The sequence below is a fragment of the Callorhinus ursinus genome, unplaced genomic scaffold (assembly GCF_003265705.2).
Source record: "Callorhinus ursinus isolate GAN/ISIS: 27379988/994484 unplaced genomic scaffold, GSC_fseal_2.0 scaffold3, whole genome shotgun sequence".
In the NCBI taxonomy this organism is placed as follows: domain Eukaryota; kingdom Metazoa; phylum Chordata; class Mammalia; order Carnivora; family Otariidae; genus Callorhinus; species Callorhinus ursinus.
Genome location: NW_027397065.1, coordinates 45877962 through 45902182, shown reverse-complemented (window position 1 = coordinate 45902182; position 24221 = coordinate 45877962). Strand labels below are relative to the sequence as shown.

The following is a 24221-nucleotide window of genomic DNA, read 5'->3' as shown; positions in this document are numbered from 1 at the left end:
GGTTGGGGATTAATTGGGAAGGGGCATGAGGGAACTTTCTAGGGTTATGGAAACAGTCCTTACCTTGATCAAATATTGTTTACACAGATGTACAGATTTGTAAAACTTGATCTGAATAGTTAATATCTGTGCATTTCACTGGAACTAAGATATAGCTCAGTAGACCTATATACATACATACATGGAGGCATGCAAGGCGCTTAGCCAAGTACATAATAACTCCACTATTATTGTTAGTGTGTTTGTTTCTGGACGCCTTGATTTAAACAAAAAATAACATGACTAAAAATGAGATGGAACAGCATTTCCTTTCAGACCACAGATTTCATTGCAGATATTTGAGAGCACAGCTAAAGATCCTTACCAAACACAGTTGTCAAGGAAGAATCTACTGGATCAATGCTAATTTTATGCAACTATTGAATCACTATAAAGGGTTGTGCCTAATTTGTTGTAGCTGTTTTTCATGATGCTCTAAAAGTTTGTGGGTTTCAGAGACCTGTGAGAGATGGCTTATTACCTGGGAATACTGCCTGTACTTAGGAAACATGTACCCTGCCTGAAATACAGTAGTTGCTGTAGTATTTGTAGAACTGATGGATTGTCTTTTTCTTTTTTTTGATGAATTGTGTTAAAATTAATATCCATGTTGAGAAATTTGAGCTCATACTGTTACAAAGACATGTTTTGAATGAGTCCTCATGCTCTTCTGACCAAGTATAAACATGGATGTGGAAGCCTTTAACCCAAGAGTTAAGAGAATTGGTCTTTCAGCCAGACACTCTGAGTTCAAAGTCTTGATGTCTTTAACACGCTGCGTGAGTTTGGGTCAGTGATTTAACCTCTCTGTTTCTCAGTTGCCTCAAACGGGGATAATAATAGTACCTGCCTCAGAATGATAGGACTCTGAGGACTGAGGAAGTTCACTAAAGTATTTTGAACAGTCTCTGGCACATGGTAGCCTTCACACAAGGGTTGGTCATCAGTTTTGCATGCTCTCTTTGTGCTAGCAACCTGACAGCTTTGTTGTGATCTGCCTTTGGGTGTTGTTCAAAAGATGCATGCCTGATGGTTGATGAAAGTGATGTCAAAGAGTTGAAAAGCCTGAAGCCTGGAATTTGTGGGGAACTTGTGGTTATCTCTTGGGCCAACCTTGGCTTTGTTCCTGACTTACTCTGATTTTCCTGAATCTGGTTTTCTCATCTGTTAAATAATGATTTGGGTTTCTTATTGTCTGTGTTGCCTTCAAGCTTGCGTCTCGTTGTCTGGTCTTAAGTGTTTGAGCTTGGTCATTATCATTTTATTATATAGCTTGGTCCCCAAATCACAGAAGAACTATAGTAGCTTGACTGGGATTGTCATTATCTGGTTCTGGTCACAGTCATCTTGGGGATTTAAGAGGCATTGGCCTTGTACAACACAGCTGCTTTGCTGAAAAGGACCATCACTCCTGTTAAGAAAGCTGACCATTGGGGTGCCTGGGTGGCTCAGTAGTTAAGCGTCTGCCTTCGGCTCAGGTCATGATCCCAGGGTCCTGGGATCGAGCCCCACATCGGGCTCCCTGCTCCGCGGGAAGCCTGCTTCTCCCTCTCCCACTCCCCCTGCTTGTGTTTCTGCTCTCGCTGTCTCTCTCTCTGTCAAATAAAGAAATAAAATCTTAAAAAAAAAAAAAAAAGAAAGAAAGCTGGCCATCATTGAGGCCATAGTGGGTGGATGCAGCTTCGTTTGCATGTGAAAATGATACTATTAAAATTGCAGTCAGGTGTTTGAAATGAGTTGTCCTCTCTAAGGGTGTTCAGTGTACACATTCTCTTTTAGTCCTCAACTTGCAACATGAAGAACTGTGTTGAGTTTTACGTGCAGCCAAAGCTTCAGGGACTCTCAAGATTCCTTCAAGTCTGCTCCAATACTACCTTCTCCATGAGGCTAACCTTTCTCAGGCTTTTAAAAATTGAACTTGCTCTTCTCCCCGCTCCATCCCTGGATGGCTGATCCCGCTTTCCCTGTCTTTTCTTTTGTTGGCGGGGGGAGTCCTTTGTCCATAGTACTCATCCCCTGTAATCTAAGTATAATATACTTTGGTTTTCATGTTTATCTGTCTCTCCCACCACTGCCATGAGATTAGGCATCTATGTTTCAGCTCCAAATGCCCAGAACAGTCCCATGGGAGGTTCTGAAGAAAAACACAGATTTGTCCAGTGGTGGCAGTGCTTACGCCGTTTTAAGTGCACTCCACGCTAAATACACATAGATGGTAATTCTAAACACCTTGTGTTACATTCAGGGAAAGGCAGGTCTTTGCCACATTCCATGGGCAATGGAAAGAAAACCGGACCTCAGTCTGAGTCAAGACCCTAACCCAATGTACTAATTAGAGCTGTCCTTGAGGACTTTCCTTCATTCTTCAATACCTCAGGATCTTAATTTATGAAATAGTTTTAATAATATCCATCTCCCAGAGTGTTATCAGAAATGTATGAGCTCATATATCTAATGCTGCCTGGTACAAATATGTATGTGTGTTTCAAAAATATATTTCCATCTCAAACTACTTCAGCTGGCACTTTATCCTTCTAAATTTCAGGGACAGTGAGAATTAATGGTCATAATTATATTGAAATATCTTCCAGTTCACCAGAAATAAATATTTTGATTTTAAATATAAGGCATATCATACTTTGGAGGAGAACTTTGTTAATATCTATAAGAAACATTACCCCTCCTCCCACACACATAGCTTGACCAAGCAATTCGATTTCTTAAGACTTCTCTGAGAAGCATATTTGGACGTACACGAAACGTGTATGCTCCATTCCTGGGGCTTTAAATAACATTCATTTACAGGAGACTTAAACACTTAAAACTCTAAGCCCTGTCTTCCCACTGAATTCCAGACTCCTTTCAAAGTGCCTTTGGGACACCACCCCCCTAGATTTTTCTGTGCATTTCAGAATCAACTTGACTCAACAGCATTTTCTCTCTCTCTCCCCTCCACACACTCCATTTGCCTCCTGCCCATGAGCCTACTGTGCCCCAGTGTTCCCCATCATGATGAATGGTACCATCCTTCACCCAACTGCTCACGCCAGACCCTTAACATTCCCCAACTCCTGTTCTTTTCCTGCCCTCAGTCTTTGTCTCCGGCAGCAGTGAATCCTGTTAGCTCTACTTTCCCAATAGACTCAAAATACAGTACTAACTTGCCAATTTCTCTTTTACCTCTGCGCTGGTCTGGGCTCCTGTCCCCCCACCCGAGGCGATAGCAGTAGTCACAGGCGCCTGGTTTCTCCACGGGCATTCTCATCCCAGCAGTCTGTTCCTTACAGACCAGCTGGAGTGATCGCGAAGTGAAGATCAGATCCTCGTACTCCGATGCCTCAGTTTTCTGATAGTTACCATCACAATCTGTATCCTAGTTCAGGTTTTCACTGTGGCTTATAAGACCCAGTGTGCACCCCTTCTGCCTGCACTCCCAAGCTGACTGTCAAACACTTTACTCCTTCTTTGCTCTGGTCTAGCCACGTTGTCCTTCACACTTGCCCAGTAAAATCCCACCTCAGGGCCTTTGCACTTGCTTCTGTTGTTTCCTCTGACAAGAGTGCTTCACCCAGATGTCCTTATGAATTACTTTCTTACTTGTTGATGCTTTTTTTTTTTTCCACAAATCTCTCCACTACAGAGGTTTTCCCTGACCATCCTAGAAACAGGAGCCTCCCACTCATTGTTTGTCCCTCTCTGCTTTTCTTTTTTCCTTCCAAAGACTTCTTCCCAAGGCTAACTTTAAAATTACATACTTGGTCATTTATCTTTTTACTGTTGCCTCCACTAGACTGGAAGGTCCAAGAAGCGGGACATCTTTTTTACTGCTAATGTCTAGTGCCATACATGATAATACCTGATAAGTATTTATTTGTTAAAATAAGCATGGGTAACAAAAAATTATTGGAAACAACCTCAATGCTCATCACTAAGGAGTTGGCTAAGTTAAATATCATGCATCCATATAATTTAAAACTGTTTAACTTAAAAAAAATACAAATTTCTGTATGTTTTCATGGGACTATCACTTAGCTGTATTAAGTGGACCAAGATGATTCAGAATAATAAAGAGCATTAAATATGCCCTTTTTTGTATAAAAAGGAAAAATTTAAACGTGTATGTATATATTGAATGAACATACTGAATTAAGCCTGTATATGTTTTGAACATAGCCATAAAGATTAAAAAGGCTGGTAATAGTTGATTCTGTGGAGGGAATCTGAAAGTGTGAATGAAAAAACTTTCTTGAGGGGTGCCTGGGTAGTTCAGTTGGTTAAAAATCTGGTTCTTGGTTTCAGCTCAGGTCATGATGTCAGGGTCATGAAATCGAGCCCCACATTGGGTTCCACACTCAGCGGGGAGTCTGCTTGAGATTCTCTCTCTCCCTCTCCTTCAGCACCCGCCTCATGCACGCACTCTCAGTCTCTTTCTCTCAAGTCTTTAAAAACATTTTTTCTTGGGGCGCCTGGGTGGCTCAGTTGTTAAGCATCTGCCTTCGGCTCGGGTCATGATCCCAGTCAAGCCCTGCATCGGGCTCCCTGCTCCGCAGGAAGCCTGCTTCTCCCTCTCCCACGCCCCCTGCTTGTGTTCCCTCTCTTACTGTCTCTCTCTGTTGAAAAATAAATAAAATCTTTAAAAAAAAAATTTTTTTTTCTTGACTGTATACTTTTAAGACTTTTTAAATATATGCACTTGTCTAACTTTTTTTCAGAGAAAATTGTTCAACTTACTCCAATTCTTAAAAAACTGAAATATGGAATACCTAACTTTTAAATTAATTCACATATGTGCTTAAAAAGAAGAGGCCATTCTTAGTTCTTAGACCATGTCACATAAACAAGCATTTGCACACATGGATGAATTTCACAACAAAAAAGTGTTGATTGTTACATCACAACTAAAAGAGAGGAGTTTGTTACAGTTGTCTAAATTGTGCCAAATATTAACAAACCATGACAAATGTGTTGTATGGATCGCTGAATGAAAACAACCCTGGAAAGCAGATAGTTTTAAATCATAGACCTCAAAATTAACATGGCTAATGGAAAACTATTTATGTGCCAAGATAATCCAAAATGACTGTGATTCCACTCAGACTCCAGATATGTGACGCAGCTGTAGGGGAATGTGTGCCTGCTATTTCCATAAACTGGTTATAATCGTCTATAGTGATGTGATTCATGTTTACTTGTAAATGTGCTGCAAATATGAACAGGCAGCATCATTATCCACAAACCCTAGCTCACTTGATTTATGTTATTTGTTTTAGTTCTGAAGATGTGATAGAGTTATTAGTCAGGCCATTTCAATTCATTACCCTATCATAACCTATAAGGTAAGGTGTAGTGGGAGCACAGCCTCTCTGCAAACTGGTCTCTACTCTGTCCTCTGAGCTCACTCAGTGCCCATCTTGCCGGCCACCCTGCTTAATTTAAGCAGGCCCTTAAGACCAGAATGCTTGCTGTGTCCTCTGCTGAAAAACATGTTCTACCTCTGGCTCTCCCCTTCATCCTCACTTTGTCGGAATAGTCTCCCATGGTCAGGTGCACTCCATTCTTTACCATGGAACCCTCTTCAGTTTGCTTCTTAACACATTACTTCGATATAATGGCTTAACCTGTTTGCTTGAGTATGGTCCATCTCTCCCATGAGAGTACGAGCTTAAAGCAGAAACGTGATTCTACTCATTCTTTTGAAGACTGATGTATCCCTAGGATCTGCTGTGGTACTTGGCACATAATAGGTGATCAAAAACATTCTTCTCCTTGTTGAAAAAATAGATTACTATTGGGGATTTCCTCGAAGGCCAGGTCTGTCTTCTGCCTTGTTTCTTCTCTCTCGTGTGTAACTTTACAAAGAGGTGCACTTGTTGACCTTCCCATAAATTCCCTTATGGAACAAGATATTTGTAAAGCCTAGTGGGCAGAAGAGCCTAGCAAGCTTTAGTAAAATGTGTGTCAATGCCTCTTTGTTCTCAACTCTACCTTATTAGTAGAGCAGATCATGGCACATAAAATTTTATAGGTCCATGAGAAAAATCATCAGGAAACTTGGGGGCATTATATGTGTCTTTAGAAAGTTTGTGGATTATTTTTTAATCATCTCTCAAAACAGAGTGTTCTTCCATAGTAAATGGATAATGCAGATTTTGTAACTATTCTCTAGGTATCTCTTTTATTGGGGGGGTGGGGGCGAGAAGAGGAAAACATGTGTTCTTCTCCTGGGGAAGAAACCTGTTGAAGTGAAAACACTGAATACAGACAAAGCGAGGGCTTGCATCAGTATTAGCCTGGAATATGCACTCAGCTTCACACAGTTTGCCAGCTCTGAGTTTCTGCCCCAGTACCTCCCATCTTTCTTATATCAACTGATGAATTATAAGCGCTGGGGCAATATAGGATTGTCTAGTAGCTATTTGGTACCAATTAGATTTAGGAAGGAAAGTCAACAGGGTATAAAACGTATGAGCGCTTGAGTACAATCAGGCAAGTTTCTGTGTTAAGACATCAAAGTTTGTCAAAGAAGTGGGACTTATCGCTCTGAAGCTTAGTGTTGGTGAGCTTAGGCTAAACATAAAATGCAGTGTCCTTAATTAGAAGAGTAGTAGCCACTGGGTTCAGGGACCAGTTAGGCTGGGCCTGGCTTGAGGATCTTTGTGAGGACTTCACCATGAACGTGGGATTTGTACAAATCCTCCAATGGTGCCTTTGACTGATGTTGGGCATTTGTGAGGCCATTCAGAAAAGCTTCAAGGGCACCAGAAAGTCACTAAAGTATTGGTGGTGGCTGCAATGGCCGAAGTGAAACAGAGCCACACAGCCCAATAAAAGGTTGTTCACAAGTCCAGGTCATTAAGACAGATAGTGTTCTTGAGATTGACACATTAAATTAGTATCAGGCCTTGATTCTGTAATGTTACCTGATCCCAGGTAAGAACATTTGAATGTGTGGGACCATGAGGTTACAGCTCTCAAAACCATGCTTTAGAATATGTCCATCCAAAATGTCCTTCTTTGGAAACTCAACATCTATTATATTTAGCAGCTGCTTAATTAAGCCATGACTATATTTGGTTATTATATTATGGCATTGCCTCAACTGTCTGTAGTTCCTCCCTATCTAATGGCAGAACAACAGAAAGTTCTGTATTCGTTCTCTGGAAAATATAATCCTATTGCATTTTGTGTGCAAAAAATAGATTATCTTCAACTGGATATGTTTATAAACAGGTGAACACTGAAAATAGCCCCATAAAGGAATAGATTAATGCTTTGGATTTAAGCCTACTTTACATCGGTATAATCTCATGTACATTTGGAAAGGGAGTCAACTTGTGTAAATTTTTATTCTTTTACTTGTGACCTTACAGCTTTTTGTTATTGGAGGATGTTTTTTACTTGGTTTTGGCTTGATTTTTACTCATTCATCAAATAACTATGCATGTATATACACACACACATAAAATTTCATGTAATTACACACATAAACACACCATTGTTTAGGTGCTCTTGTAGTTCAAAGAACTTTTATTCATTAATTCATTCATTTAAGATTTTATTTATTTGCATGTGTGAGAGAAAGAGAGAGAGAGACAGCAAGCCAGTACAAGTAGGGGAAGCAGTAGCAAAGGGAGAAGCAGGCTCCCCACTGAACAAGGAGCCCGATGCTGGACTCAATCCCAGGACCCTGGGATCATGACCTGAGCAGAAGGCAGATGTTTAACCAACTGAGCCACCCAGGCGTCCTGGTTCAAAGAACTTTGAAATACTTAAAAGCGTTTAGGATATATTCAGAGGGCTGAGCTATATCACTGTAAAATATGTTGTATAACAACGTAAAGAAGTTCCTGAATACTGATGAAAGGTACTAGTCTTAGGATTCCCAAGAAGAGGGTGTATTTGGATATAGAGGGACTCCTTTGTAAAATTCACATGCCTAGTGCACCCCAACATATGCAGGTAAGCTGAGATTTCTTTTTCATGGCAGAGGAGATCTCTGTACGTTTAAAAACCAAGACACCAAACACTGCAAGGGGCATAATATTCAATATAATGCTGAAAGAGGACAGTGGAAATGAAAGCTCCAGGGCAAGAACACAGTGAAAATGTGAAGAATGGTAGAGTTAAAAAAGTGTGTGTGTGTGTGTGTGTGTGTGTGTGTGTGTGTGTGTGTGTGTGGAGAGAGAGAGAGAGAGAGAGAGACATGGGAGGAAAATGGGTCATCTCATGGGAAACAATGCAAGTAGAGGCAAAGACTGGGCCAGGGATATATCTCTATGTTCGATCTAAATTCATGCTCTCAAAGCATGGTCTCTGGGCCACAAGTATCTGAATCGATTTTGGTGCATGTTAAAAACACAGATTCCTGGGATGCATGGCAGACTTACTGAATTAGTTAGGTTTTCTTGGTGTGGGGCCTAGTAATGTGCATTTAATCAATTTCTGCAAAGTCCTCTGATCTACTCAAAAGTCCAAAAATCACTCCCAGTGGAAGACCGATAAACAGTACCATCCACTGTGCTCAGCTAAGCGGTGATGTCTCATGGTGGTGTTACACTGAGGTCTTGCCACATGCCGGGGGTCCTTTATGGGAGGGACTAGAGGAGGCTCCAAGTTTCATGAGGCCTGAAACCTAAACAATTTATTGGGCTATTTCAAGGGGGAAAAAAAAAAACCTAAAACATTACCAATACAAACAAATTAAAAACATGAATATACTTAGAATGAGAAAGGAAATTAAATTATTAATTTTTAAAAGTCCTGTCATAAAATCCAGAAAAATAATATTGTGAATAATTAACTGACATACTTTTTCTACACTTTTTGGTTGCATAGCCTTTGATTGCCTCTTCATATGACAGCTGTTTGGCACTATCACTTTCTTGTACAGACAATAGGAAGATCGTTGGCAATTTCAACAGAACTCAGGATTTTTTATTGCTGGTTGTGATATGTTAAGAATGCAACTTTACATACAGAATATAAACACACACTGCATATAACCCACAAACATAAAAATTCTAATTTTGTTTTCCGTGATTCCCATTAACAAAAATGGTGGAGCATTTATCATTTTATATGCTGAATTGAATATGTTCTTGTCAGGAGAGAATTTCTGTTTTGACTAGGTGTCAGAATTAAATCCTACTTGAAATTTTACATATCTGATGATTGAAAAAAAAATCCACCTAACTTCTGGCTTTTGCACTACCCATATATTTCTGGTGCTGGCCATGATAGGACACATTTACATCACAGTGTATACTTTGGTCCTGTACCTTCACCACACTCTGCTTGGTGAGTTGACACCAAGGGTAGAAGAAGAATTTCTGGAAGACATTCCTACACTAGGGGGGCTAGAAAATAGTGTACCTCTACAGGGAAGTGTCTGTAAATGATATAAACATTTACTACTGCACACAAACCATAGGAACTCCCAATTTACCTTCCTGTTAGTTGGAGCTCCAAAATTAATGGAAATCCTCCAAATCCACCCAACAAAAAGGGAGTTTGAAAAATACAAGGTCTTAACTAGTTGTAATTAAAACATCTTACTTTAGCCAATTTTATAAAAATGGATGATACTGTTAATGCATTACTGGGGTACCTCCCAGAGTCATGAAGGGGCCTGGCCAAGAGAGGACCTTCAACTTCAACTTCATTCCCTGGAGGGTTTTCTACTGGGGAGGATCAAAAAGAAACACAGATTGGAGATGATCTTTCTTCTTATGTTTTTATCATCTCAACATGTTTCAGTATTGCCTAGAAAAATTAATGTACTCAGCATATCTAAATTTTCCTTTTCCACGCAGCATTATTAACAGATGTATCCATTTGCTTACATTTGGTTGTCATAGCTTCCTATTGACACCATTCGTACAAAATTGCTCTCTCCCTTCCCTGTTCTTTCTTTTTTCCCCTTCCCTTCTGAATGGCACATTGGAGCATTTTTGTTTTATGTGGCTCATTAAAGTAGACAGTTGGTATGGTTGGAGATTCAAGAGCCCTCATGATAGAACAGGCTACCACATGTGCATGAGGGAGCTGAGTTCTAATCCCCACTTGGCTTTTAATTTGTTGCATGACTTGAAAGAGAACTACTTCCCCTTCCTGGCTCAAGCACCTCAGCTAGTCAGTAAACACGGTGGGCAAAATCTGTGGTTCCTAGGAGTCCAAGTTCTCTTCCAAGCCCTCAGAGAAGCTCTGCCTTTTTTTTTTTTTTTTTTTTTTTTTTTGCTGTTTCATATTCTAGAATTTGTTTTAGGCTTTTTGTCTCGAAACGGTCATACTGGTAAAAAAAATAGATTGAAGACCATTGTTTTAGAGAAGTAGTCTCTAAAGTAGTAGTCTCTATGGAATAATCTAGGGAAAAAAAATTTTTTTTGACCATTCTAATTCCATGGTAGAGCTCAGAATTTGAATTTGTGTTTGTCAGGAGTTTATTTTGGAGCCTGATGCATAGTCAGGGTTGAGAGATGTTATTCTAGGCCAGTGGTATGCAACCTTGTCTATATTTTAAGATTACATGGGACCCTTTAAAAATGCTGATGCCTGGGTCCTACCTTTGTGATTATTATTGAATAGACCTGAGGATGTAGGTTTTTAAAATCTCCACGGCTGTCTCTGATGCACATCCAGGATCGAGAAACCCTAATAGAGACAATCACTGTATTCTATCAATATCTAATAATATTTGTAAGAAAAAAAAAATCACAAATGTGATATCCATATGCCCAGTCTCTTACAAGTATTTATTGAACATGTCACTTCCACTTTAAAGATAAATTATGTAATTCCCATGTTGGTTGGGGCAAAGGTCAAAGAAAAAGCAACTGGTGTGGTGCCAGTACCTCTAGCTTCTGTCCCCTGGTTTGTGAAGAATTTTTCACTGTTCATCATTCCTGTGAGGGTCCAAAATTGTTATCCTTGTCTTGCCCTACCACAAACCCTATACCCATGCACAGGTGGGTCAGCTCTAGTCTTAAATAAAGCAGCTCATTCATCAAATTAGTTGATTGGAAATAAAGGGCCTTGCAGATAAGATTTTAAGATTCTTTGCTCATTTCCTTAACTTACAGAATATGTTTTAATGGAAAAGAAAGGCCTAATTTCCTTCAAACTTAGAAGACATTTTTACCCCTTCTAATTGATCTTGATGTGTAAAAAAAAAAAAAAAGAGCAATGACTTTGTTGTGTTTCAATGTTGTTACGATCTACAGAATTCTAAGGAGCTGAGTTAACGAAAGGGAGATGCTCTTGTAACATGAAGTTCACTGCTTGCTTGGGAACCCAGTGCTTTGGGAGGCTAAAGTGAAAATGTGCAGGGATACTAAAACTGGATTCTCCCATGGTGTTTGGCTTAAACTTCTATACATCCCCAGACGGCAGAAGCTTTTATAGTAGACAGGAAATCATTCATTCATTCATCATTTATGCATTTGTTTTCTCACTCATTCATGCCATACACATATATTTAAATAAATACTCATGTGAGAACCTGATTTTGGCACTAGGGTAGTTAGAATAAGACAGATGTCATGTAGGACTTCATTGGACATTTCCGTTGACCATGGGCTTTTCAGTGGAATTCCACTGATGTCCAAAGGCCTTGAGTTCTCAAGGGGATTTTTAGATTTTGTGTATACATTTTAATGATTATCTAAAAACTGTAAAGTAATCACATTCCAACCATCTGGAAGATGACCTAATAATGAAGGATGTGATTTTAGGAACCCACATTGTGTTTGTCACCGTGGTCACTTTGGCACCACGTAGAACACATTTCATTGCTAATTTTTTAAGATTTTATTTATTTGAGAGAAAGAGAGTGAGTGGGAGGGAGGGAGAGGGAGCAAGAATCCCAAGCAGACTCCCTGCTGAGCGCAGAGCCCCATGCGGGGCTCCATCTCAGGACAGGCAGATCAGGACTTGAGCCAAAACCAAGAGTTGGATGCTTAACTGACTGAGCCACCCAGGTGTCCCACAAATTTAATTGCTGTTGACTAAGATGAAAATAACCAGAGATAAGATTTATTCTTAGGGAATGCAGTATGCTTACAAGAGGGCCAAATGAAATAAGGATCTCAAAATAAGGGTTGTGCAGGCATTTGCATGGGGAAAAGCTGTAGGGGCTGTGTTGTCATGTGCCTCATGGCAGAGTAGGGATGATCTACTCTGAAGATGCTGTGCTAAAGCCCTGGGTGCCACATTGTGCCACTTAGTTTTAGGAAATCATCATCCTTTGTAGTAGTCTGTTATTTGCCCATTTTGAATGATACACGTTCGTAGATATGTTTGTATTTAATTTTAAAAATTTATTTTGGCTTTAGAGTTTTATGGAAGTGATAAGTTTACTTAGATTTGTGTTGACACCTAATTAGTAGTGCTAGTATAAAGATCATTTTGTCAACAGCAGGGATTAGGGAAAGCTTCCTTACTTTAAGGGGGATTAATGACAAATATTTTTCTAACTTACCTCGCTGTACTATAATCACTGTTTAAGGAGTTCATTCCTCCTATTAGCCTGCAAGCTCCTGGAAGGCATACCCACATCTTCCTTGACTTTGAGCCTCCTTTAATGTTTATTAAATAAATGAGTTGATTAAAAATAATAAGTAAGTTGGCCACAGTTGGGATTGTGTAACTCCTCAGGACTAAGTCAGCATGTGATGAGGTTTCTGTCAAGGGAGGCATTTAAGCATAGGCTATCACTTGAAGACTCCTGAGTCCAGTGAGGCTTAATCTGTGCCCATCAACATCCCTTTGAATTCTGAAGTGGGGGGGGAAGATGAAAATTGTTACTTTTTCCCCTGACTTTCTGGCAGTACAGGATGATTGCATTTGAGATCATTTTACCCCCCAAATAAATTGCCTGAAGAGTATTTATCATACCACCATGATGGACTGCTGAGGTTCATTTATTTTCTTACACAAATTCTCAGTTGTACCCTCAGGACTTGGGTAGGTGGTTGAGTATCTCCCTCACAAAGATGCTGGAATTCTAGGAGTCATTTGGAAAATGGCTTCCTAGGGGTCCTGTTCCTCCCAGGGTGTGTGTGCCTGTGGATGTCTCAGTTACATCACGAGAGATGGCTGCATAAAATGAGGGGACTCATACGGCATCCGCAGGAGCCACTTTTGCCCAGAGGAAGCGGATTTTTGGAGTTGTCAGGAGGGTGGAAACGTACAGATAGCAGCCAGCCATATCTCTTCATCAGTTGATTTTTTTTTCTTTTCTTTTTTTTCCCCCCTCTCAGCAGTTTAATGTGAGTGCTTCTCTCTCGCCTCGTGTATTTCAGATGCCTCAGGAACAATACACACACCACCGGAGCACCATGCCCAGCTCCGAGGGGCCACAGGTATACAAGGTGGGCATTTATGGCTGGCGGAAAAGGTGCCTGTATTTCTTTGTCCTACTCCTGATGATTTTAATACTGGTGAACTTGGCCATGACCATCTGGATTCTCAAAGTCATGAACTTCACAATTGTAAGTAAAAAAACACACGTTCCTTTAGCCCTTCTTGGGGGAAGGGAAAGCGTGAAGCAAGAAGAAGGAATGTGGAAAAGTGGGGGTAGTAGGATTCAAAATGTCTTGCAGCCTGGCATTTGGTTAAAAAGTATTGCTGTTCAGATTATGTGTGGGGATCTGCCTCTGTCTCATCTCTACTCCTCAGTGGCTGGGAGTCCAGGTTAGAGTCGTTTCCCTCCCTTGCAGTCTCTTGTATGCTTTCCCTCCATTTTGATAATTGTGTTTCCGTCTCCTGGAGTTTCCAAGCCCTTTGAGTAAATGATGCAGGAAGAAATATGGGCCAAGTTCAAAGTACTGAGTTTTCCCAAATTTTGGTAGTGATTGTTAAAGGGTTTGTGAGGTAGAGGGTAGCAATATCTGAGTAGAATAAGGCTTTGTGGATTATCTGAGAGTTTTAACTGTCTATATATACCTCGTAGCCCATTGTTCTGGTTAATTGAGGTTCTCCTTGATTTTCAGGAGGCCAGTTTTCTTTGCCGCTGCCTGAGCAGGATGGAAATGACGGGAGGGGAGCTATGCTTCACTTTATTTTTTTTTAAGAATTTGTGTTTATGCTTCTTTGAAGAAATTCTTGTTATTGGTAGTTAGGGGCACTATGCACATTGAACATTTACTTATTAAAGTTTAAACGAAAAGAAAATTCTGGAAATATGATTTCTGGAGTTATCCTGAGAGATTCTGGCAGTGTAAGTACTTTCACTTTTAATGAACGCATAGTGGGTAGTAAGCTGCTGCCCTGAGATTACTTTTGTTTCTTGTGACATCAAAAGTAAACAATTAGATTGCCAATAAAAATAAATCCTGCTTGATAAAGAAATGTGACCATGATACAATTAACAGGAAGGCTTTTCATGTGAAACTCCCCAGTAGGATAGTGGATTTTTTGCCTTTTCTGGATTGTAAAGTTCATTTTTAGCCTTAACCCACTCTGCGTGGTTGCGCTTCCCTGCCTTTGCGGGAGCAATATCTTCTGCTTAGGCTGCTTTTCTCCATCATCTTGATGTTCCTATAGCTGCCTGGTAAAACCTTCGATTCTCCTGTAGCCCCATTTATCTATTTCTTATTATACTCATCACCCTGAAGAATAATTTTTTCCTGTGTTTCACAGACGGACTAACTTTGAAAAGAGTGAGAGCTGCATCTTTTTAGAGCTTATGGCTCTAAGAGGTGTCCAGAGTCCATATGGTGCTAAATCCAAGGGACCACAATTGCCATCTGTTGATGTGCATGTTCTGTGATGTTTTTATTTTTCATTTATTATTTTTTTAAAGATTTATTTATTTCAGAGAGAGAGTGTGTGCACGAGTGGGGGGAGGGGCAGAGGGAGAGGGAGAGAGAGAATCTTCAGGCAGCCTCCCCAATGAGCACAGAGCCCTACACAGGGCTTGATCCCAGGACCCCCAAGATCATGACCTGAGCCAAAATCAAGATCTGGCTGTGTAACGGGTTGAGCCACCCAGGTGCCCCTGTGATGTTTTTATTTTTTGTTTCATGAACTTATAAAGTGGAAAAGCTTTTGTTTTGCAGTATTAAGAGAAGACTGAAGCGAGGGCAGTAGAATGGAGAATAAAGATGTAAAAGACATTTATTTAAAAGATGGTGTTGGCGTACCTCAACTAGGATATAGGAGATGAAGGACTGGAAGAAATTCTGGCTGGTGAGATAGTTTAATGGTGGGGTCCAAAAAGCAAGATAGAATTCATTACTTTCCCATCCGAACTTAGCTGGAACTCATGGACCTGCTAACCCCCCTTATTTGGGCTATTTCTGTGATTTTTACCTAATCTCATGTGAAGTTAAGTTATAGAACCTGAAAGATTTGGGGGTGAGTGTGGTGGAGAATATGAACTCAAATCTTGAAAACTGTGATATCGTACAACTATGGCTTCTAGAGTGTGTCTTAATTAGCAAGCTTAATAGTGAGGGATATATGTAAATGTATATTGAGTGACAATTCACTTTGATTGTATGTGAGCTTGGGGAGCCATATGACAGTAAGGTAGTAATCTATTTGAAATAGGCTACTTCCTGTAGTTAAATTGATTGCCAAAGTTGAGAGTTCCTAAAGCTTTACCAAACCAAATACTTACTGAGGTGAGAATAATGCCATTATTAGCCATAATTGGTGCTTTATAATCGTAATGCATTTGAGCAAATAGAGCTGAAGTGTCAGAAAATTGATCTTTCCCTGCAAGCTAAAAGCATGTTTTTCCATCAGTCACAGTATAAAACATATTCTTTTAGAATTATAATTCTATTCCATAAATAGTAATTTACTGACGTGAAGATCTTCAGAAAAAATAAGGTATTAACCAATTTTATATTGGAGTATGTCGGGTGAAAAGAGCAAGGAAATCAATGGGATAACAGTTAAGCATTTTATGCAGGGAATTTAAAATATTGTCAACAGAAAAGAGTTTTTTTTTTTTTTTTTACATCTGGGATTTTCAATAATTTGCAATTTGGGAAAGTTCATGGTATAATCAAGCCCTCTGAGTAATAATGAACCAAGAGAATGATGTCATATGAAAGTACTTGGGAGGACTTGGCAACTTATCCAAGATCGGGTATCCAGAATTTTACTTTGTGGTCAGACTTGTGTTCTGTGCCATCCCCAAGGATATATGCTGGAAGAGCCCTTCCATTAGAGCAATCTGGACAAATAGCCAACCAAGTTTTCTTGGTCCCATAGGTAAATCAGAAGACAAATGATTTTGCTCTCCTGTGCTCTTCACAGAATATTCTGGTGTTCATAGGCAGGAGAGCAAGATGACACTTCGGTTCTCAATTTTGCCATACATGGAGGAGTGTGTAGTTTCCCTATACTGTGAACTCTCGTAATTCAAACTATCCTGGTTAATCACACATTGTGCTGTACAGGGGGACTACTATTTGCTAAATGTTTTGTCTCTTAGTGTATTCTGTTAGTCCCTGTGCTTGACCCTTAAAATATCTCTCATTTAATTTTCACAACAACTTTATAAATTAGGTATTATCTCCATTTTAATTTAAAAAAATGCTCAGAGAAGTTAAATGACATGCTGAAGGACACACAGCTAATAAATAAAAGAACTAGTGTTTGATTTCAAAGCCCACCCCTTCCCACTACACTGTACTCCTCCCCTTAATTGCTCTAAGGATCCAGCTCTTCAACAAAACCATTCAGCTGCCACAAGGCTGGCCGTCTTTGTGGCCAGCCCACCGTCTCTAATCTGATCACACATGTCCCTTCCATCTGAAATAGCCATTGACATTTTCTGCATAGAGTAGTTCCCTGATAGTTATGAATGTTCAGTCCTCGTGTCATTTCTCTTTGCACTGTATCTGTTGACCCTCTCCCTCCACGGTCTCAGCCTTCTGTTTTATCCCCTTGTTGTATTCACGTAAACATTTAATATAAACTTAGTAATAATTTCTATGCCATAGGGTAACATGGAGACTCAGTGAGTTAATTTGTGTTGAGCATTTATGGCAGCCTCTGACCCGTAGGAAGACTTGATATTGGCAACAGAAAGTCATGAGAGACCCTACACCATAGTGTCATGGTTAAGGGCTCAGACTCTGGAGATGGATGCTCTACCTACAGATCTGGCTTCTGCTACTTATTTTGTCAAGTTCCTCAGCCCCTCTGTGCTGTGGTTTCCTGGGAATAATAGCAGTACCTGCCAATTTATAGGATTGTTTTGAAGAGTACATGAGATGATGAATATAAACTATTTAGAATGGAGCTTGGCACATAGTAAGTTATGTTAGTGTTTGCCATCGTAACTTTTTGAAGGCTTATTTTATGCCAGGCACTATGCTGCTGCATTTTATAAGTATTATCTAACTTAATCCTTATGCGAGTAGGTAATATTGTGGTACCAACCTGACAAGGATGGGGAGAAGCTCAATAACTTGATTTGTGATCACATAGCTCTAAGGTGGCAGAGTAAAGATTTGATTCCAAGCAGTCTGGTTCTGGAACCTGGTCTCTTAGCCATTGTGATATATTGTGGGGCAGTAGTCCTAGCATGGGAGGGGTGGGGGGTGTTGGCCGGCTTAGTCCATGGAGTGTGTGACTCTTGATCTCAAGGTTGTGAGTTCAAGCCCCACGTTTGGTGTAGAGCTTACTTAAAAAAAAAAAAAAAAAAAAAAGTCTAATGTCAAGGAACTAGATGCCTGGCTGGCCATGAACTATATCACCTTTTTTCTCTGAGACTCCATATGGAAATGAACACATTAAACTAGGTGTCTTTAAGACTTTAAGGTATCTTCCTTTTGGAACACTATGGTTTCATCTTTTGGGCTTTGCCTTGACCTTGTGTGATCTCACTCTGTAGAGGGCGGCTGCAGCTGCCGACCCATTCTAGCACCCCCAGTCCAAATAATGTGGCCTCGAAGACCTCCCCAAATATTCCATATTGATCATCTACAGTATCATTTAGCACAATTGCTTATTAAGTAATAAAATTTAAAAGGCTTGGGAATTATCAATAGATGGTATGATCTCTTAGCCCAGTTGAGTGTGAAGTCATTCATTGTTAGACAAAAGAGAAGCTTAGGAATCACCTCATCAGATACCCTCATTTTGCAGATGATGGAATCAAAGCGGATAGTGAGGTTGCCTGACACAGCTGTGTGGCCCTAACCATGCCAGGGACTTCTCAGGAGCAGGGCTTATGCTCTCTTTATATTTGTAGCCCTAACCCATTGCCAGTACACAATAGGCTTCCAATGTGCTTGTCAATTATAAATTGCCTTTGTGCAGATCACATTCATGGGATATTGGATGGCCAGTACCTGGTCAGTGCAGGTCACATGATAAGTCCTCTGTAAATTAGAGTGTTCTATACCTCATTTAATAGATAACCTAACTTCTGTTTCTCTTTCCATTCATTAAAATTATAAAATTCAAACCATTTTATTAGCGGTTATATAAGAAATGAATGTCTGTTTGTGTAATAAAAACTCAGAACTTAATGATTTTCCCATATAGTCCTCATAAAAACCCTATGGGGTTGGCACTACCGTTGCCCATACTTTATAGGTAGGGAAGCGGAGGCTCCAAGAAGTATGGTAACTAGCCCAAGGTCATGCCGTCAGTGAGCGATGAAGCTGGGATTGGGTCACGGGGAGTCTGGCTCTAGAGTCCATGCTCTTAATCAGTACACTATGCTGCCCATTTTCCAAGTGCTATTTTTCATGAAGACAAATTGAATTTGTTCAGTGCAATGTCTAAAACATGATTTATTTACCCTAAAGTAAGATAAAGATCCACTGAGGGTCAGAGGAAGGCATTCTAATACTTGTAAATTGGACACGTTGTAAAACAGTAAAAGCCAGAGAGAATGGACAGTGTGTACCATAACTCAGAACACTGACTATCATCTCTTTGGAGAAGGCTCAAGGAACCATGACCCAGTCAAACTAACTCAAGTAGAGGGGAGTGAGGATACACATGCCCTGGGAAGAGGAGAGGAATCTCATGGGTACGTGTGAGCACCTCACAGCAGAGGGACCAAGAGCACTGGCAGGAACCAAGGCTGCTGTGGGGATGCCCACCCTCTTGTTGTCCTGGACCACGTGGCATTCACGCCCTGGGACACTTGCTTCTGTTTGCAGGCCAGGTTCCTTCTGCTTTTGTTGTTCCTTCAACTAACTCCCTGTGTTAATTCAGGTTTTCTGCTTCTTTGCCATTTAAGCATGTATTTATCTGCCCTTGACCTTCCCTTTATAATGACCTTTCCTCTCCAGTTCCCACCTCTACCTGCCCCCGTCTCTTATTACCCAGGTAACATCCCAGAGAGGAAACTGCATTGGCCCAGATGTTGCACATCACACAGTAACTCGTTTGCATGCCTGGACACTGAGGAAGATGCCCCATCAGCGGTGGGTTGGCAGGACAAAGCCACGATTCTCAGAGTCCTGCTCTTTGGGCAGCCTGACCGGGTCTTCCCTCCCATTAGGTCAGACATACACTTGAAAATCGTATCTACATGTGATCTTCTATAAACACTACCTTTTTAAAGCTTTTCTCTTTCTTCTCATTTGTTCTTGAAGCTTTCCCAGATTAAGCTGATGACTCCGTCTTCTGTGTTCTGCCGTACCTGCTGTCGGGCATTGGGGGGGGTGGCATTCAGTAGTGCATTTATTTATTTTCCTGGCCCTCTCCCTTGTTCGGCTGTGAGCTCCAGAGACAGGAACCTTAAACTATTCATATATGAATCCGCAAGTTTAAGCACCTTGCTTACCACATAGTATTTAGAATGTTTATTGAATAAATGAAAGGGAAAAAAATCATGAATAGCCTGTCACTTTAAATTAAAATGTGTAAAGATGGGTTAATAGAGCTTTATATAGCTTTTAAAATGAACTATTCATTTATTAAGGTAGACAGATCACAAATGAGATGAGTACTTGAATTTGATTATGAAAAGGTATTTTTAATACAGACACTCCCTCCTGTGTATTAACTACCTACTACATTTTAATTACATGAGAAGAGTAATAACGGAGTGTGTGAAACAGAATTGAAACAGAAGATGTCATCCTAGTTAATATACAGATTTGCTCAGCAAATGAAAGAAAATGATATTATTGGCTTTAGTTAGACTTTTCATTTAACACTGTTAATGAATATATTGTGTGTGTGAGCAGCATTCACTTGAGCTCCTACACTGAGATCGTCATGCTTCTGACCCTCAGTGCTTTGACTCTTGTGGTCACTTTCTATCCATTAGCTCAAATTCATCAACCTGAAAAACTGCCAAAATGTTATTTTTTTAAGGTGGCATGAAAATTGTAATGCAGAAAAAATGAAAGACAAAAGTTCATTCTGTTCCATAATCAGTGCTGGGATATGGCTCAGCAATATCCTATTTGCTTTGAAGCCTACTGTGTTTTGTACCTTTAAAAGAATGAAAATCTTCAAGGATGACTTTAATCATTGTAACTGCTGCAAAATGTTGTGAACCAAGCTTGTGACAAATTTATACAGTTTATTGGCCATATTTGCTTCGATTCAATCAGTATTTCTTAAGCACACTATTTGTGCAGGACACTGTGCATTATTTAGACAGTGAAGATTATAATAAAGAAAATCCTGGACTTTAATAGATCATAATTTACTAGGAAGTAAAAAAAAGTGTGATATTAATCTGTTCCCAAAATGACACATATTTTAAGGAAGCATCGAAGAAGAAATCAGCTAAAGCTAGAAGTCACTGGAAAGCTTCTTGAGTCTTAAAGGATGGGTAAGTCCTTTTGAGTCATGTTTAAAGCAGAGAAAGCACCATAATTGTACCCTGGATGTAGTGTGTTAAACTTGGTTGGGAAGCCTTAGACACTAGGGTTCCAATATTGAGAGCTCAGGCCCCTAGAGAGAAAAGATGGGGTGGGGAAGGAGAAGAGTGGAACCTGATACTAATAAAGTCAAATCGAATGCAAGTCATAGACACTCTCGAGAGGTCAGACTGAGAAACTTGAGCTCTAATTATAAACAAATGGCCGTGCAGTGTTAGCCTATAATTTGGATAATATCCGTGATTTTTGCCACTTACTGTTTTCATATACTCAAAATTCCTTTTTAATGATTGTAGAGTTGAGAACAATGAAGAATGTCAGCAAGCTCCCTGGAAACATTTTTATTTTCATCCATCACACATAGCTCCTCATACATGGAATTTTAGGTCTTATGGGTCATGGGGCTGTTATTTAGTTCTGTTGCTCAGAACTCCGAATAGCTCTCAAAATCAGAAGTTATGACTAGATCTTGGAGCTCTGTTCACTCTCACTGAGGCATGAAGCAATTGTAGGGGAGAAGTTCCAAATCTCAAGGGGTATGTTACCACAGAGAACTTGCAGATCAGTCCTTCCACAGCAGGCAGGAGTTAGACTGTAGGAAAAAAAAACCCAGTAAATAGGAGGTTTCAGGTCATTTGAGTTGCCCGAGAGTCATTAGTTAGGGTTTCTAAGCTTGGAGTGGCTTTGTAAATACTTTGTCTAGAACTGCACTGTCTAAAATGAAATAACATTAACAATTCAGTTCCTCAGTCACACTAGCCACATCACAAATATTTCACAGCTACTCTCATCAGCAGACCACAAAGAAAACATTTCCATCATTGCAGGGAGTTCTCTGTTATAAAACAGGTCTAGAACCTACTAACCTACCTTTCAGATAGCTCTTGGTGGGTATGCTCAGACTTTTGAACAAAAAAGTTTTTCATTTCTCTCCATACAGTTTTTGTGTTTCCTTTCTGTGTCCTAGACAATTTTTAGGACCTGGAGCCATGGGATTAAGGTAGAAAAACGAAAAGCAAACAAAACTCAATTTATCAGAAGGAGGAGAAGAAAGTTTCTCATAATCTCATGAACAGATGGCCCAAAATAACTGGTTCTAATGGCCTTCTTCCTTTGACACACACCTGTTCTCTGTCTCCTCTCTTCCTTTCAATACTCCTCACCGGGAACGTAGTGAGACAGTGATAGATTTTTCATCTTGCCTGTGAGTAGCAAAGTGGTCCTTTGTTGGGCACACAGTTCTATTGAAGGGGGAGGGTCCGGGACCATTTCTGAGCCTTATTCTCTCAATCTGTAAAACTACGCAGTTTGGACAAGATGAAATACAAGGTCGTCCCTCTAGAACTTAAATAGTTTCTCTAATTACTGGATCCTCCCATATTCTTTGACTCAGAATGAGAGAGATTGAATCCTTTTTTCCTCTAGAAGTAAGTGTGTGTGTGTTTGCTCACACTATATTTAGATAAAAATCCAAGATGCTACATGCCAGGAAATATATCTCATGTGCCATTTAAAAATGTTAAAATCTTAATCCATTCAATTATTTAATGAGTAATTGGTCTCAATACTTATTGTTACCCAGCAAACTACCCCAAAATCTAATGGCTTCATATAAGAGCAATAATTAATTTTGTTCAGGAATCTCCAGTTTGAGTGTGCTTTCACTAAGCCACATTGCTCTGCTTATTGATATCTAGCATCTGAGTTGGGAAGACGCAGGATGGGGTTGGTTCAACATCTAAGGCTGGAATCATCTAGAGGCATGTTTACTTACATGCATGGGCACATATTGGTAATGGGACCTCAGCAAGCCAGACAATCTACATCTGGCCCACCATGTTGGCTAATTTGGGCTTCTTATCCATATGGCAGCTGGGTTCCAGAATGTGTGTTTCACTTACACAAGGTGGGAGTGCATAATCCTGTTATAACCTAGACTCAGAACAGGCAGCATCACTTCTGATTTAGTTTGTTGGTGAAGACAGGTACAAAATCCTCCTAGATTGAAGGAAAGGGCACATGAGGGAGTTGAGGTTCTAGAAGAGCATGTAGGATAGGAGATTGTAGTTGGGTTGAATGTGGCTTCCAAAAAGATACATCCTTGGTTTAATCCCTGGAACCTGTGAATGTTACCATATTTGGCCTTATCTAAATTAAGGAGCTTTATATGAGGCGATCATCCTGGATTACCTAGTTGGGCCCTAAATCTAATGATCAGTATTCATATAAGAGTAAGGCAGAGTAAGATTTGACAGAGAGAAGAGAGTAGGCAGTATGACCGCAGAGGCAGAGAGAGGGATGATCCTACCACATGGAGTGTCAGGTAGCTTCTAGAAGATGAAAAAGTCAGAGAATGGACTTTCCCATAGAGCTTCCAGAGGAAGGGCAGCCCTACTGACACCTTGATTTCAGACTTCTAGCTTCTGGAACTGTGAGAGAATAATTTTTTTTAAGCCATCAGTTTTATGGTAATTTGCTATGACAGTCACAGGAAACCAGTACAGAGATGGTGTAGGGGCCCTCTTTGGAAAGTAGTCTCCCGCAAGCAACCATGTCAACAACACCTGCTAATAGCCATGCAAACACGACACCTTATATTGAGCACAGTGGGAAGTGCCTGCCTGTGTTATCTCTTTCTTTTCTTACCATGACCCTTTCAGGAGGTACTGTTATCTCCCCTTTAATGAGGAAACGAAAGCACAGACTGCCTGTTTAACCTGCCCAGCTTCGTTAGCTGCTAAGTTGCATGGGCAGTATATAGATCCTGGTGTGTCTAACTTCAAAGTTTTGGCTTTCAGCTTTTTTTTCTTTAATTTAGTTTTATTTTGTTCTGTTAGTCACCATACAATACATCATTAGTTTTGGATGTAGTGTTCCATGATTCATTGTTTGCGTATAGCACCCAGTGTTCCATGCAGAACGTGCCCTCCTTAATACCCATCACTGAGCCAACCCATCCCCCCACCCCCTCCCCTCTGAAACCCTCAGTTTGTTTCTCAGAGTCCGTAGTCTGTCATGGTTCGTCTCCCCCTCTGATTTCCCCGCCCCCTTCATTTTTCCCTTCCTTCTCCTAATGTTCTCCATGCTATTCTTTATGTTCCATAAATAGGTGAGACTATGTGATAATGGACTTTCTCTGCTTCGCTTATTTCACTTAGCATAATCTCCTCCAGTCCCATCCATGTTGATGTTAAAGTTGGGTATTCATCCTTTCTGATGGCTGAGTAATATTCCATTTTATTTATGGACCACATCTTCTTTATCCATTCATCTGTTGAAGGGCATCTCGGCTCTTTCCACAGTTTGGCTATTGAAAACATCACTGCTATGAACATTGGGGTGCATATGGCCCTTCTTTTCACTACATCT

The 24221-nt window shown here is 40.2% G+C and overlaps 1 protein-coding gene across 2 annotated transcripts in view; it reads left to right on the top strand.

Annotated features, from left to right (window-relative positions):
- The window catches only part of SGCD (sarcoglycan delta), a 965947-nt gene that overhangs the window by 578992 nt on the left and 362734 nt on the right, over positions 1-24221 (top strand). For both annotated transcript variants that reach the window (XM_025867162.2, XM_073890571.1), the window contains one exon: positions 13338-13526. In XM_025867162.2, coding sequence (XP_025722947.2) covers positions 13338-13526 — 189 coding nt within the window. The remainder of the gene's footprint in view (positions 1-13337; positions 13527-24221) is intronic.